Raw genomic sequence first — 16605 nt, 5'->3', positions numbered from 1 at the left:
AATTTATCAATGCCTAAAATAATTATAAAAAGAGAAGTGGTAGGAAGACAGAAACCCGTTTTTCATAAATGGCTTTGTTCGGTGAGATTTTATACAGTGCCCTACCGTCAAGTCCTGCGCGGACGGTACTGCCCTTCATATTTAATCAAACATCAGCCCACGTTTTAAGAGGCTGCTCGTAGGTCATCGACTCCTTTCTTTCCCCCAATATGGTGAAACCGTGATATGTCTACTACCATGTCAGGGGGGACAAGATGAAGTGAATACCCTAAATTTGGGTCATTTTCTTTCTTCTTTTCATACATAACCGAAGAATGGAAATGATGACTTAAGAGTCTCATGTCCAAGAAGTGCCTGATAAATACCACCAACGCCTAAGACTACATAGGTAGTTAAGCGAAGTGTTCCAGATACAAAGTATGGAAAGGTGTCTATAACTTCCCCACCTGGACCTACGCCCAACCTAGAGTAGCTGATGTGGAAGTCAAATTAATCCTTGTTAATACATCGCTTTCTTTAATACGAAATGAGCCACTTCATAGGTTCATTGCTCTACCCAGAGGTAGTATTTTTGATGTACCGTCCACACAGAACTAGAGGCTCGGGCACCATATAATCTCTCTTGTTCAGTTGTGTTGAAAAAAAGGGAAGTGACATAATTCGCACTCTAGTGTATTCATGACTACTCCATCACACTAGAGGGGATGCCCCAAGTAACAAAAAAAAAAAAAAGTGTTTTGAGAGAGAGAGAGAGAGAGGTGTGACGTATTCGCTCCATTTCTTACTTGGAAGAGCTCACTCTAGTGTATTCATGACTACTCCTTTACACTAGACGGGGATATCCCAAGTAACCCAAAAAATGTGTTTGGGAGAGAGAGAGAGGGAGAGAGAGAGTGTTTTCCATTGATAATCTGCATTGGGGAAGATAGAAAACAAATGGTGCCACATCAGCCATGAGAGTTCTTGATGAAGAACTCCACGGAAAGTAACTAATTTGAATGGGCCCAAAAAAAGGGCAATCTTGTAATACCTAAGAGACGGCATTTCTCGTTCCGTCAATACCTTCAAACAGGGCAGTCTTGCGGTCCTGGTTCTCTTAGAAGTGACATTTCTCTTTGGTTTGGATCCTCCATGGCTCAAAACCAGTGCCAATCATGCAACACTAATGTTCAATAATGTGTATATTTTGTCCACCGCCAAAAACTACGCAAGGGTTAATGTTCATATTCAACTGCGATAATGGTCCAAATTATCAGCCTTCAGGGTCACATGGTTGGGGTGAAATTGGGGCCATAGGGGAATTTGGGACCCACTATTCCATAGCGGGTGCTGCATTGTATTATAATGAGGTCGCGCCCTGCTGAAGCATTGCTCCATGAATCATCTAGTGGCACCGGACTTGGCTGAATGTCCGGAGTCCGAATTTCACCCAGGTGACAATCCTAGCCGTCCAATCAGTGACTCCAAACAGAAATCAATAATTATCAGCATCCAGTCCACATTGCATGGAGGGTTACAATTTCCTTATGCAATATTCCACTTACACATGCCAACTTGTACACCGGAGATTGGGGGCCTAATACCATTGTTTATTTGTTTAACCTTTGGAAGACTCTGTTTAAGGTAGCAGCCTGTAATCTTGGCATTCAAGTGTAAATTGTAACAGGGCATGAGGCAAGAACATTCCATCAGGAGAAAAAAAAAACAGAAAAGAAACAAAAGCAGACAAAATGCTCAATTTGTGTATGAGAAAGTAACAGTTGAAAAATGCATAGTATTTTTGCAAAAGCAGGCTGATTATTTCTTCTTTCTTCCACTCTTTCCTGACTTGGAAGGTCCTGTTGTGGCAGTTGAAGTGGTTGAAGGTTCCTGTTTCTTGGTCCTCCCATGGTGTCTGGGGACCATCTCTGCAACCTTGACCATCAGTTGTTTCCCTGCAATACAAACAATGCTAAGTTGTACAGCAACTAAGTAGTTTTATCTAAAGTTTTACCGAACACATAACAATCACAAAGAACTAAAGTATGACATATCCTGTTCAGATGGGGGAAGGGAAAAAAAAGATAGCTTCATTGGGAATCATAGGTTTTAACTGATCTTACCCTTTCCAACAATTATGAAGAGGAAAAAAGAAGACAACACAAAAATTTGAAATTTAGTCCAACAAACCTCTTGCCTCACTTCATTAGAGCCCTTAATACAAATCGGAACTATAATGACAAAATTTAGACCCCACCACTATGACCTCCAATGATAATCCCACCTACATGTGAAGACCATCATATTCCACATGAATTGCCATCAAAATAGTTTCCATGAGACTCCTTGAATTTCCAGTGAAGCATGGCACAACGAGTTCTAAGCTACATTGCAGCTCATACAACATCCTGCAATCTTGAAGCAGGGATATCCTTTCCACAGATGCTCCAAAGAATAAGGTCAAACTTGATATCGATGATTAATTTTCTCCATCCTCGAATTTTGTGGTTGAATAAGCGGCCGTTCCGTTCTTTCCATATGTGCCATATCATCACCATAAAGTTCGTTTTTCAATCTTCTAATTCATTGTATTTTTTTTTGAAAATTAACAGTATTTAATTAAATCAAAAGTGAGGGACAGGATGTCCCAGTACATTAACACAGGCGGGAGATTGGCATAATAAGCCTATATATGATCCATCGAATTACAATAATTGACAGTTGTTCCCGTTGCATAGACCCCTCTTTGGCCAGTGCATCCGCCTCAGAGTTGGCTGTTCTCTTCCGCTAATTCATTGTATTATATATCGATCTTAGAGCATCAGAATGGGGTCATGCCAAAGAATCAGACACAAAACTTCCTCTTGATTGCAATGCTTTGCAAAGCCTCCATGGGTCAAAGTCCGTGGAGTTATGGTGGTGGAGCGTCACAATAAGGTTGGGGAGAGCAGTCGTATGAGGTTGATCCTCTTAGTGGGGATCTAAAAGATGGAGGAATATCTTCTAGTATTACTTTGCAACCTTGAGGGGACTTTTCTCTTTAGAGTTCAGGAGGATAGGAGGGTGTGGATGTTTGACTCCAAACGTTCCTTTTCAGTTGCTAGTAAAGGGAGGTGAAGGCTCTATGGGGCATGTCATCAGTTGGACCTCCCTGGTGCCTTCCAGGTTGCAAGATCCTGCTGAACTGTGGCCCTCAAGAGGAACAATTCACTATACTTGTTTAACAGAAAAGGTTCTGATTGGCGAACAAATGCATCTAATGTCACGACAATGAGGAATCTGGTAATCATCACGCCATTGAAGATTTCGTGCTCCAATGTTGGTTTGGAGTATGCTCTTTTTTTTCTGTCTTCTTTGCCTTCTACTGTAGGAATGGAGTTGCATCTTGGGGAAAGAGGTCCTGTTCTTTGGAATATGACTTTGTGCGGTGGCATGGCTCATTTGGAAAGAAAGAAATCAAAGGATTTCTGAAGATAAGTTTTCAATGGTGGCGAAGATTATGTCGACATCTAGATTGTGGTTTTCTCTTGGGCCCTACAGGCAAACTTTGGAGAATTGTGATCCTTCATCTCTATAGGAAATGGGATGACATTGTCTTTGGTTAGAACCCAGCGAAGGAAATATTACATTGGTGGCAACTGGCAAGGACCAAAGAGCTATGGCTGGAATTTATGTCTAATACTTAGGACTAAAAAAAATAAAAAAGAAAAAAGAAATGAGGACGACTCTGCTGTGTGTCACATGAATGATGGATTTGTCTGGATAGAAAGGAAATTTCAAACAGATTAAGAGGGTAAAACAATTTAGGTTGGGAAATGGCCAAAGAGGTTTAGGCCCTATTCGTTTTAGATTATGACAACCGATTGTCAGTCCCAAACCTATTATTGGACTCAAAATTAAACGTAACTTTGAGTTAGGGGTGGCAACGGGGCGGGTCGGGGCCGGATGTTGGGGTCCCCTTCCCCTTCCCCTCTGCGGGGAATTTTCCCCCTCCCCTTCCCCTTCCCCTCCCCGCATCCTTCGGGGACAAAATCCCCACCCCGCCCCCTCTTTGGAACCCAACCAAACCAGCAAACAGAGCTTCTTTCTTCTACGTCCATTACAGACAATATTGTGATGAATGCTATGATTCTATTCATGTGATCAACAAACAGATAGACAAAATAAGAAATGCATGGATGAGACAACAAACATAAATAACAACAGGACCTCATCTTTCAGCAATTTTCTGCATAAATTATGGAATGATAAATAGGAAATGAGCACCAGGATTACCTTCATTAACAGGCAGCCAATGTGCAAAAAGTAACTATTTCAGTAGTCACAATGAACTTTAAAAGTCCATAAGTGGGCGCTCACACACGCAAAATAATGTTCATTAGTTCATTCTGTATAGCATGTTAACCCCCAGATGAGCATGAGAAATGAGAATGGAGAAGAGAACAAAATCAACAAATGACTTATTTCTTTAACTGCAATTCAGTCTAGTGCTGACATGAAACAAATTTCTAGTAGCTAAATTTTTCTTGTTGAAAATTAAAACCTGCAATCCAACCCTAAAATTCTGTTGGCACTACGATTTTTTTGATAATTGCATACACTCAGCGTCTCAGGCTCTCAGCTTGTCTTTATTATTTCAACATCTGTGAAAAGGTTATTATAGTTCCCAAAATGCTCTCAGAAGCTAATTAAAAGGAAAAGACAAGCTAAGTTTATGTTTGGGGGAATCTTGTAGCCGATCCACAGAGTTTCTAGTAGTTTTCCTTAAAAAAAACACTTAAAAATTTACAAAAAATGGCATGATTAGCGGGGCGTAGCGGGGGGGGGGGGGCGGGGGGGGCGGGGCGGGGCGGGGACAACTCCATCCCCTTCCCCTTCCCCTCCCCGCACCGGGGAATTTTTATATTCCCCTTCCCCTTTCAAATCGGGGAATCCCCTCCCCAAACGGGGCGGGGCGGGGCGGATCCCCGCTTTTTCGGGTGAAATTGCCAGCCCTACTTTGAGTCCAATAATAGGTTTGGGACTGACAATCAGTTGCCATAATCTAAAACGAACAGGGCCTTAGTAACTTTAGTTATCACGCAGGATGTCATAATGTGGTAACCAGTGCTTGCTCTTCCATTTTCTGTTCTTTCATCAGGGAATCCCTGGACTATGCATACCAGTACTAGATTAAGGAGCTCAAGTCGTCAACCATTTATGATGGTGGTGGGGCTTCACTTCTTGGACCAAAAGTAGTGATATTAAATGTGGTGCCTGGGAGGCAATTTCAACACTATTCTGTTCGGTGAGCAGAGTAGCAGAAGAAGGATACTACCAGTGTCAAGCGTGAAAAGTAACAGTAGTTGGCTATACTGAAAGCTTAAAATTGAGTTCGATTGTATGCATCCTTAGGATGGAGAAAACTAGCTGGAGCCAAAAATCCAAGGCTCTTTTGCTCAAGGAGGGTGATAGAAACAAGGCTTTCTTCCACAAGATGGCGAGCTTTAGAAGAAGGAAAAATGAAATCCAATGTCTAATTTGCAGATAAGGATTTTATTGAGACGCACATAAAATAAGATGCACATACTTGAGTTCTACATGAAGTTGTACAAAGGGGACGAGGGGTGGAGAACAAGCCTAAATGGGATCTAGTTCAATACAATCACAGATAAAATGTCTAACCAGCTGGAAGCCCAATTCACAGAACAGGAAGTGACAGCTGCTATCTTCTCAATAGATGATAAAGCTCCAGGCTTAGATGGTTTTACTTTCGTCTTATATCGAGATGTGTGGGAGCAGATAAAAGACGATATCATGCAGGTTATGGAGGAATTTCATAATAGGGACAGATTAAGCAAAAGCATCAAAGCTAGTTCACAACTATTGTTCGAAAGAAGGAATGAAGTGGAAGACTATAGGCCTATTAGTATCGTGGGTAGTCTATTGACGTAGTGTGAATCATAGCAGATGATTATATGTAAGGATGTGACCTTTGAAAAAAACCTCAGAGACGAGATTTTGCAACATATAGGCACCTACACGTGCACAAATATTGTTTTGGACATAACTTTTGATCTAGCTATCACATTGGGGCGAATTTTAAGTCGATTTGGGGCTGCTTAAGACGAGGCATCCATCCATGACAGCTTTCATTTTATAGTAGTTTTTATAGTTTCATTATAAGGCCATTTTAGTCTTTCATCTTTCTTTCAACTAGTATATAAATCTGATTGCCTGATTTTGGGGACTTCTGGAATTTCATTTTATGAAGGATTTGTGGTACCCTAGCCCACGACTTTTGCTGCTGTTTCCACTCCTTTTGCTTTCTTAAAGCCCTAAGTCGATCACAGATCCTGTTATGATTCGGTTCATAGCCGGATTCTTCCAAGCTCACTCCATCATTTTCCATTCTTGTTAATGGTTTTACGAAAGGGTTCTTTAAAAGCTTGAGGGGTCACTTTCACGAGGAGGGGGGCGCAATCTGGATTCTGAAATAACTACAGTAAATTCAGTCTTAGGGTTTGTCTTGCAACTGAAGTCAAAATTTTGATGAGAAACCGCATAGTACATAAAATTGCCACAAGATTTTTTTTTCTAACTCTGCAACGAATTTTTAGGAAGCGCCTAGCATCTTCAAGCTACATGTCTCAAAAGGTGCCGTAATTTGTTTACCGGACATTAATTAAAGACTTGTCTGCCCATCACGTCTGATAGACTAAGGTCATCTTGGAGATTACCTTGTGGAAATGAAACCACAATTTCTTTGCAAAAGTTTGATGCCTGCGGTTAGACAAAAACAATAGAAGCATTGATAGGGTGACGGCTGAGATCCGGATGGTTGTTCTTTTTCTTAATGTAATATGGACTATGCTAAAACTGCTCTTTTACTTCACTGCATTTAGGGATAATCACATTAGCAATTGCGATATAATTTACCCTATCTGCCTCAAATTTAGGCTGTAGCTTCCCCCTAATGGTACCTAGATGCCCCTCCAATGGTAATGCTAAAGCTAAATTATATAGCAAATCAGTAATAGTAATTGTACAGGGACTGTGGCCCTACAAACTTTGGTGGTGGGCGTGTTTCAGGCAGTTCATCGTACAAAAAGGTTCAACAATTAACATGAGTGCAACAAGATGAAGTGTTTAAATGGAAAATCTTCACCTCCGTAGAGTTAACAGATATGAAACATGTCATAGTCTGACAGGAAGGTCTCCCCATTTTACTGAGATCAAAGGATCCTGGTGTTATGGAATAGAATTCAGCATCTACAACAGCTTCTGACATTTCGCAGTCAGATGTACATGTTGTCTCTTGAGACATTGTGTTCTCTTTATTGATTTCTTCATACAATAAAAGTAGGCTGAAGACAAAAGCTTGAGAAAAATAAATGCATTATCTTCTTTTATGGTGATAATAAACAAAATCAAAATAACAGAAAGACCGAGGGGTCTTGAAAGAAACAAAGCTAAAAAGAAGAACTGCACCCTAGAAGCAAGAGAGAGAAAAGAGAGAAAAGCAGTGTTTAAAAATGCGGATGTGAAGCGGAACGCGGCCAAGAAAAATCCTTGTCGACTCAGCACCGACGCGGCCAAGAAGATGGTTGACGCGGTCATAACTAGGGAGAGTCAAAGGAGTTTATTGACTCTGTAGGGCAAAACGCGGAACGCGGATGTGTTGCAACGAGGAACGCGGCCAAGGCAAAAAGGAGTCGACTCAGGGGAGTTCCTTGTCGAGTCATGGAGTTTTTAAACACTGGAGAAAAGAACAAAGATCCTCAGCGAAGAGGTGATCAAAAGTCATAATCACTTCTCTAATTACACATAAACAAGCCAACATATCAACATCACTATTGGTGAACCAGACATGCCGAATCTCCGTAGCATGACCCTCTAGCGCATCAAGAATCTCCTCAATAGCATCTGTGAATCACCTAGGATAGCAATCCTCATCTCACCCACCTAACAACATTGAGAATAACCCTCAATGATAAGGTAGTCCAGCTGAGTCAGATCCACGAGACGAATTCCATAAAGAAGTGCCTCAACCTCCATTTTGTTAGAATCCATCTGACTAATAGGCTCTGAAAATGCCCATAAAAACTCTCTCTATGATACTAAGAAGGCCACTAATGTTAGTCCGGCTCGGATTGCCGGGACTCGTCGAAGTCCAACTTCAAAAACCCACGAGAGGCCCACCTAGGGCGAGGACCCTCTTCTCTGCACCTGCTCATCCGAATTTCCTCCCAGGATTTGTTAAAAAATAAGCCACCTAGATACATCACAAAATAGGAAGGTTTGTTGCTTGCTAGACAACCAGAGAGAAGGTTCGTCTCTAGATGTTACGCACCTTCTAGAGACCCCGTTAAAGACTCTCTTGTTCCTTTCATTCCGACCGGCCAAAGGGAAGCAGCAAGAAAAAGACTCCAAAGAATTCTACCCCTAAATGGCCAAAGCGTGGAAGCCGATGTCTCAAAGTGATCAGCAATATGACCAGGAAGAACCCAACTTAGGTGATCAACAGACTCAACATCAGCAAGACATAAAGCATAGTCTCAACTCAACTCAACTCAACTCAACAAAGCCTTTGTCCCAAACTAGTTGGGGTCGGCTAAATGAATCCAAAATTTCATGAAGAAGGTGAAAGGAATCTACCCGGCTCTAATCCTGGCTCTAGTTGGGTTCTTCTATGTGGATCATTTTCTTCCATTCTATCCTAACAAGGTCATGTTCTCTGTTACGTTCCTAGCTATCAAGTCTTTCCTCACTGTTTCTACTCAAGTTGTTTTCGGTCTGCCCCTACCTCTTTTTACTCCATCAACTTGGCACGAGTCGCCTCCTCTCATTGGAGCATCCAAAGGCCTACGTAGGATATGTCCAAACCATCTTAAGCGGTGCTTTCTAATCTTCTCCTCAATTGGTGCCACCCCCACCTTTTTACGAATTTCTTCATTTTTAATTCTATCTAACCTTGTGTGGATAATAATCCTATGTCTATTACGAAGGTGATCAAAATTGAGAATCTTATCACAACATGTAGACCAACAAAAGACATTAACTCTACGAGGGAGAGGGGACTGGGAGCTCCAAGCTCTCTAGGCAGGAGAGAGGCTCAGCTGATTAATTGAGAATAGAAGGAATGGATTGAAAATTCCCAGACTCTTCTATCAACCCATGTTTCTTGATGTACACCGAGTTTATACTAGACAGGAAATAAGTGACCATAAACCTCAAAATAGAAAAAAATCTTTCAAAACCTAACATTCCAATCCACCTTACCATTACGTTTGCGAAAGGAGTCAGCCACACTAATCCCTTTTTCAAAATCCATATTGAAAAGGACCAAAAATTCCAATTTTCAAAGGGTTACACCCACATGACCCATCACACAAAAATTTAATCTTCTCCCCATTGCCAATCACCCACATCATCTTTCTTCTTAAGAAATCAATATTTTACCACTCAGCAAGCATTTCATGTCTACCCTCTGTCCTCATGATTCACCAAGTCATTTTTTTTTTTGAATGGCTGATTCACCAAGTCATTTAACCAGCAATTATCATCACTCATAACAGTCACTAAGAGTAATTATACTGTTAAGCATTAAGAATGGCTGCATGGATTTACTTACATATTGTCCATTTGCTTTAACTCAGAACTAGATAGCCAGCCACTGGGATTTATTTTATTATTTTTTTAATGGTGCCAGAGACTAGATTTATTACCGCAACGAAAATGGGTAGTAAAATTTTAAATTCCAACAAAAAAGAAATTGTGAGCAAATTAAAACCAGAGGAATGGTCTAAAATATTGTTGCACATTGATTGAAGGCGTCCAAAGCCAGCACCCTAGAGGCACAAGAACCACACGGAAAAGTTTTAGCAACTTAATTGAGAGATCTTCGAAACTTATCTAATGTATTCCTATTAAATTTTTCTTCTCTTCGAAACTTATCTAATGACTAAAATTTTCTAGTCAAGCGTAAAAGAACTTGTTTATGACTAAAATTTCCTTGTCAATAGTAAAAGAACTTACTGGAACTAATTGCTGGATTATACAAAGCTCCATCTTCCTTTTTCAGCAACACCCTCACTCGCCCTCTCTGCATGAAGTCGCGTGGATATGCCTTGTCAATCTGCACCCACCAAACACAAAAGGCAACCTATGTATAAGTGTAGGCTGTATAGTTATTAGCGAATTACTGTAAGCAAAGCATTTTGATCAAGTACACAGAAGAACTACAGAAACCCGTGGGAAGGAAATACAAATAAAATGTCAGGAAAGTTCAAAAGAGGCTGAATTATTTAAAAAAACAGAAGAAATATATTGCAGGCTAAAAGTGGAAACTGATTTTTCTGAAAACATCCCATAATATTACAGTTCAGAATCACATAAAATGAATTAAAATATTGCCTGGTATAAAAGAAAAATACTGTACATTGCCAGCATTGAGCAGATGTATTGTGTGTGTGTAATTCCTGTAAGCTAATTATGTTAACATAGCAAATATGACATACTTTAACTTCATTAAGATAATATCCACACTCACTTTGTTTTCGTAATGAGACTCCTCTCTTCAACTTGCAATTTCCTATTGGCTGTTAAAGGATGTTTGAATTCACCAAAATAAATATACGAACTAATCACCAAAACTGTTTAATTAAGTGAGGAGTGCCATTATCAAAATAAAGGAGTGCATATATCATTTTCTTTAATATTTTTCAAACAAAAGGGATTCACACCATATCATCTGATATGTACCACTGTGTGCATATTGGATCATATGGATCAGTTTTAAAATCTGTTCTGATGCCAGAGTGTTAAACCTGGGCAAATAAACCTCTAATGTCTTTCCATATCAAATAATCTGAGTTCACATCTTGAAGTTCTAAACATGATTGTGAAAATAAGCAAAGTAACAGACCTCAACTGCGCACGGAAGTCTGAGGAAGTTGCAGCTGTCCGCAATCTCAACACAAGTTGGATTTTCACATGCTTTACTTGTGCTAATTCGCCGTCCCTCAGCTAAGGTTTTCTTTGAATTTATGTAAACAGGATAAAATACAATCCACCTCTTTATATTAGGTAGATCTTCATCCATGCCTGTTATATGGAAATCCTACAAAAGAATAATTAAGAATAGCTAAAAAAGTCAGCTTAAGAAATGTGGTGGATGCTCATCTTAAGTCCGAAACAGCATATAAAGTAAATTTTGTGAGTTGGGTTGAGTTGAAAATTTAGATTAATTAACAAATAATTAGTTCCTCTCGATCTGAAGTAAATTTCTATCACTGACATCGGTGTATGGGTATTTTAGCCTTGCATTTGGCATTTAAAATTTGTGTTCGATGTAGATGGAGGTCACGCTTGTCTTTAAACATTTTCCTTTTTTACTTTGGCATTAATAACTAGATAACGTAGCTCATCGTATGCGTCTGTAGTTCTCCATTACCATCACTGAGAATAGTAAAACTGGGATCATGAACTTACTTACCTATGTCAACCTCCTTTTTGGGGGGTGTCAGACCTCATTCTAGTCATTGAAATGCACCCTCTTCTTGTCACCAGGCCCATGTCATAGGAATTCCCTTTGAATATTTTTCGTTTTGTGAGCTTCTATTCCCAGAATTGGAAGGGCAGATCTTAACTAACAAAATGCATCCATAAAAGGATTTTTTGCCTTCCCCGAAAAAACTAAGAATTTCCAAGTTCCACTCAGTGCGTTAAGGATCTGACCTGAAGTGGAAGGTGAAGTACCTCATTGTAAAGTAACTTCTCATTGCAGCCATTCAAAACTATAAAGGTTGAACATCATCATTTACATTCACTCCACAAACCACATGCTAAGACTTGTTTGCCCCAAAAGAAGATGCAAGTAGTGTCCTGTTCTTTTTATATTCGATGGTATATATGTATAATTACGCATGCGTATGTGCAGTACTCAGCCACTTATTTATGTATGATCAAGGCATGATGATTTGGTATATCAATTTGAGTAATATCAAAATTTGCACATACTAAGAACCAGATCATGAACTAATTAATTATATCACTGTCTTTGTGCTTGTAGATGCCCATGGTCAAGCCTTACCCACATATTGTTATAAATTGATCAAATCATAACTGGCTGGTATTTTCCAAAATCTTTGATATTGCTTATATTTTTACTAATTCTATAAATAATTTGAAACCCCCTTATCTTTAAAAAAAAAGAAAAAAAGAAAAAAAAAGAAACCCCCCCAATTCATACATCTACCCTAACAGCAAGAACAAGATAATAATAAAAAACAAAACCGTTTCATAACAAAACAATAGGTCAGATCAGGAAAAAGGAAAACAAGAGAACCTAGGCTATGGGCATTGCCTAACCACATAATTTGTATATGACCTGAATCGTTCATGTGATGAGCCGCAACGAAACCAACCTAAAGATAAAAGAATAAACATAGAATCAAATAATGAGATAGAAAGGGAAGTTACTTACCTTTGATTTGCAAAGAGAGAAAGCGTGAGAGACGCTCTGCTCGGTCCTCGTCCTCGCCCTTCTAATTCGAACGAGGAGAAAGCTTTAATTTTCCAGGACTTCTCTATTTCTGTCTTTCTGAGGGAGACCCCTTTTTTGGAAAGGTATTTTTGCAAAAGAATGTCTTATACTTTGCTTTATTTGCAAAAACAGACTCCTAGTTTGGCAATTTGCAGAGTCATCGCATTTGAGTGAGTTTTGAAAATCCCGGCATGCTATCAGATTGTCTACCAGAATACCCTACCCAAGGTAGATTTTTTTTTCTTAACTGTAAAAGGACGAAAATGTCATTATGTGTAAATAGATTAGATTCTCGATAGGTTTGATGGCCTAGGTCCCACCATTTTACTCATTCAAATATTCAATGGTCAGGCCATTCACTTATGAGGCATGAAAGGGACCAAGAGATGAATGATTTGGATCCTTTTTATAAGTGGGTCCCACTGGCAATTTTGCCCGTTTATAACGTATTGCTAAGATTTTGTCAAAGGGTAGAATAGTCATCTGGGAGGTTTGTCCCACGTCCCTCATTTTTATGCAGTTGCTCTCAAGTGGAGTTGAAGGAAGGAGAGCGTAGAGTGGTGGGGCCAACCGAGGAATCCGAAACTCTGATTTGATTTTCGAAAACAAACAATCTCCCTAACAAAGGGCTTTTAGTGAGATTCACTCTAGGTGAAGGGCTGATTTCCAGCTAGGCAGAGGGGTCAAAGTAGGGGTGCAACTTGGGTCGGGGCTCAACCTGAACCCGATGGGTTCAACCCGATTTTGGCTCAGGTTGAGTTGGCATTTCCTCGGGTTGGGTTAGGATTGGGAAAAGCCAACTCGATTTGATTTCGGGTTCAACCCGACTCAACCCGACCACCGCCCTCTAATTTTATCTTGATTTTCTTTGAGTTATTGGATTTTTTAGTTTGGCCGAAGGTGAACCCGAACCAACCCTAGATGGGCTAGGTTAGGGTTGAGAGATTTGGAGGTGGGTTGGGTTAGGGTTGATCATCTTCAACTTGAGGCTCGGGTTGGGTTGGGTTAGGGTTGGCCTAAAACCGATCCAACCCGACCCGAGTTGCACCCCTAGGTCAAAGGAATGCAAAGTTTGAGGAGCAAAACATCTCTTGCTCAACTGGTCTATAACAATAACAGGTTGAGTAGCAATTTCCAAGAGATAATTTGGGTATATGCACCTACAGATCAAATTTCCGAGTCTCGAATTGGGAACTTGGATCACCTTCAACAATTCTTAATGGGGAAGTATTGTTTACTGGTATTGGACAATGTGTAGGATGAGAATTGCAACAAGTGGTCCCAAGTTTGTGCATCATTGCGGAGAGGGGGAATGAGAGGGAGTAGAACCTTGTGACATCTACATCCAACATTCATTACTTGCAGCCTTCAAAAGAAGATGTTTGTTGGTCAATATTTGATAGAGAATGTTCTTGGTTGGAATCCTACGATAAAAAAAATATCTGGGTTTGGAAGGGTATTGATAGGGAAATCATCATCAAGAGAATTGGAGGAACACCCCTGGTTGCACTTGCAAAGGGAATGGGAATTTATGTCAATCCAATTAAAGAAGAAACCAGTATGAAGAATGCGTTTAGAGTGAGTCTTAATGCTCTATCATCCACTTACGAGAGTTTGCCCTCACATTTAAAGGCATGCTTTGATTGTTTCTCATTGTTCCCAAGAGAATTCTGGCTTGACAAGGAAACCTTAATCCAACTATGGATGGCTCACCATCTCATATGCTTCAAGCAAAGCAGGGAGATGGAGGAAATAGGTGCGCAGTACCTTGATGACTTGATATTAGGGGCCTCTATTTTCAATGACACAGAAAGAGATGATGATGGCAACATAATTAGGTTCAAGTTGCATGATCTAGTCTATGATCTCAGCCTACCTGTCCGTGATGAAAAGCACCATCGGTTAGTGGTCAAAGATGAGAGCTATAATACACCATCCATTCCTAGACTCAATCAATACATGTAACAGATTACTATTTTAATATATTAGTCGGGTTACGGGTCGGGTCGGGTTGCTCGGTACCCCAACCCAACCCAACCCGATTTCCGGTCGGGTTGACAATTCCCAACTCGGACCCGAACCCAACCCGGAAAAGCTCAACCCAACCCGCCTAAAAAACCGGGTTGCGTTGGGTTCGGGTTGACCCGACCCAAGTTGCACCCCTAAGTGACAATGCATGCAGCATCAAAGAGTTGGGTGATCTCAACCTTCTCCAAGGAAGTCTAATCATAAGCAACTTGAACAGGCTTACCACTAAGGACGAGGCCATGTAGGCAAATTTGAATAACAAGGAACGTTTTAGCAGTCTAATATTGGATTGTAAGAAGCATTTCTGCTTTCGGAGAATGAATGGCAAATTTTTTTTTGAGCATTTGTATGGAGAGTCTACTGATTCTGAAACATCAAACGAAGATGAAGTAAGCATGGTGGAGGATGTGTTTGAATGCAGGGACGGAGCCAAGAGGGGTCCAGGGGGGGCAATTGCCCCCCCTCCCCGAAATCCGGGAAAATTTCAAAATCTATGGATTAAGGCCATGTTTGGATACCAACAATATTTAGATTTGGATTTAGTTGATATTTTGAACTGGATCAGATCCTTAGATTTCCAAATCAGCTACAACAATGCAAAAAATTCCGATTTTCAAGTCTGTTATGTGGGACATTATTTGGAAATCAATATTTGTGGCAACTTCCTTCACCATCGCTGCTCCTCGACGTTGCTCCGACAGCAGCGAGACTTCCCTCCCTCCCTCTCTCTCTTTCTCTCTCTTAAAACATGATCATGAAGATGATTGATGTGTTTTGTATCCAAAACTCAAATCCAAATCAAAATACAAATGCATATGGTAACCAAATAGGCCCAGAGTTTTTCATAAAGTTAGCCCCTCTTCTATGAAAATCGGGAATCTTCCCTATCTTGTAGGATTTTGCCAACTAAATTAATGCCTTTTTCCACCTAGATTAACTCTATCCAGAATCTTCCACCGATTAATGCCCTTTTTCTACCTAGATTAACTCTCTCTCTCTCTCTTTCTCAATATCAATCAATGCCCCCTCTCTCATTTCAACTGATTTGCTGAGGGGAATGGCACCTTATCTGCATGATTGTATATGATCTAGGCCCGTATTTGAAAAATAGTACACCACAAGACGATCAAAACCGTCCATTTGATTAGAGTCACAAGATTTCACATGGTAGTATTGTACAGGCTGCACCACAGGATGATCTAAACCGTCCATTTGATGGGCCAAGACGAAAATAGGTCGTGCCCAAAAATTCATTTATGTGAGAACATAATATGATGTACACCTGTATATATTAGAGGGCTAGGATCATCCCATGTAAATGAATTTTTGGGCACAACCTATTAACGTCGTGGCCCATCAAATGGACGGATTGGATCACCCTATGGCATGGCTTGTACAATACTTTTTGAAAAATACTGGACTATACATGTGAAAACTCTCTACTAGTTAATTATGAGATTTTATATGTTGTATGAATGTAAAGTCAAGTATTTTTTAAAAAGTAGGGCCCAATTCATAAGATGATCCTAACTGTTCATTTGTTACGCACGATATAAGTAGGTTGCACGCCTGCACCCCGTAAATCATCTCCATAGGATGATCCTAACCCTCCGATCTATAATGGGAATTCCCGCTATAGAAACCTCTATAGATTGAATGGTCAGGATCATCCTATGGAGATGATTTACGTGATGCAACCTATTTATGTTGTGGCCCAATAAATGAACGGTTTGGATCATCGTATGAGGTGGACCCATAGTAATTTTTGAAAAATGCTTGACTTTATCTGCATGCAAAATATAAAATCTCGAATATTGTTGGGATTTTCAAAGTAGAAAGTGATCCTCTGGGGGGGCGCTCTTGGAATTTATTAAATCACCGATATTCGGGCAATGGATAGTGGGCCCTACTACATCAAAATCTGAGGCGTAAATTGTGGGCTCCACCTTACGCATAGGTTAGGGGGAGATGGTGGGCCCTACCTATCAAACATGAAGTGTAGAATGGTGCGCCTCAACATGCTATAACAATCTTCTTTGGACTTGCCCCCCCCTCTCCCAAGAGCAAATTCC

The 16605-nt window shown here is 40.3% G+C and overlaps 1 protein-coding gene across 1 annotated transcript; it reads right to left on the bottom strand.

Moving 5' to 3' along the window:
* Nucleotides 1–1617: 1617 nt before the first annotated feature.
* Nucleotides 1618–12611, bottom strand: LOC143862478 (signal recognition particle 19 kDa protein-like). Its single transcript, XM_077373527.1, has 4 exons — nucleotides 12446–12611; nucleotides 10886–11080; nucleotides 9997–10096; nucleotides 1618–1934 (listed from the first exon to the last, which is right to left on the bottom strand). The coding sequence occupies exons 2-4, from the start codon at nucleotides 11060–11062 to the stop codon at nucleotides 1798–1800; spliced, it is 414 nt and encodes a 137-aa protein (XP_077229642.1). The 5' UTR covers nucleotides 11063–11080; nucleotides 12446–12611; the 3' UTR covers nucleotides 1618–1797.
* Between the last annotated feature and the right edge of the window lie 3994 nt (nucleotides 12612–16605).

This window comes from Tasmannia lanceolata, unplaced genomic scaffold (genome assembly GCF_043159265.1).
Source record: "Tasmannia lanceolata isolate RefF3 unplaced genomic scaffold, GAP_Taslan_0.1 ptg000037l, whole genome shotgun sequence".
NCBI lineage: Eukaryota > Viridiplantae > Streptophyta > Magnoliopsida > Canellales > Winteraceae > Tasmannia > Tasmannia lanceolata.
The sequence above is the reverse complement of the archived record's forward strand: the minus strand, read 5'-3'. Positions and strand labels throughout refer to the sequence as shown.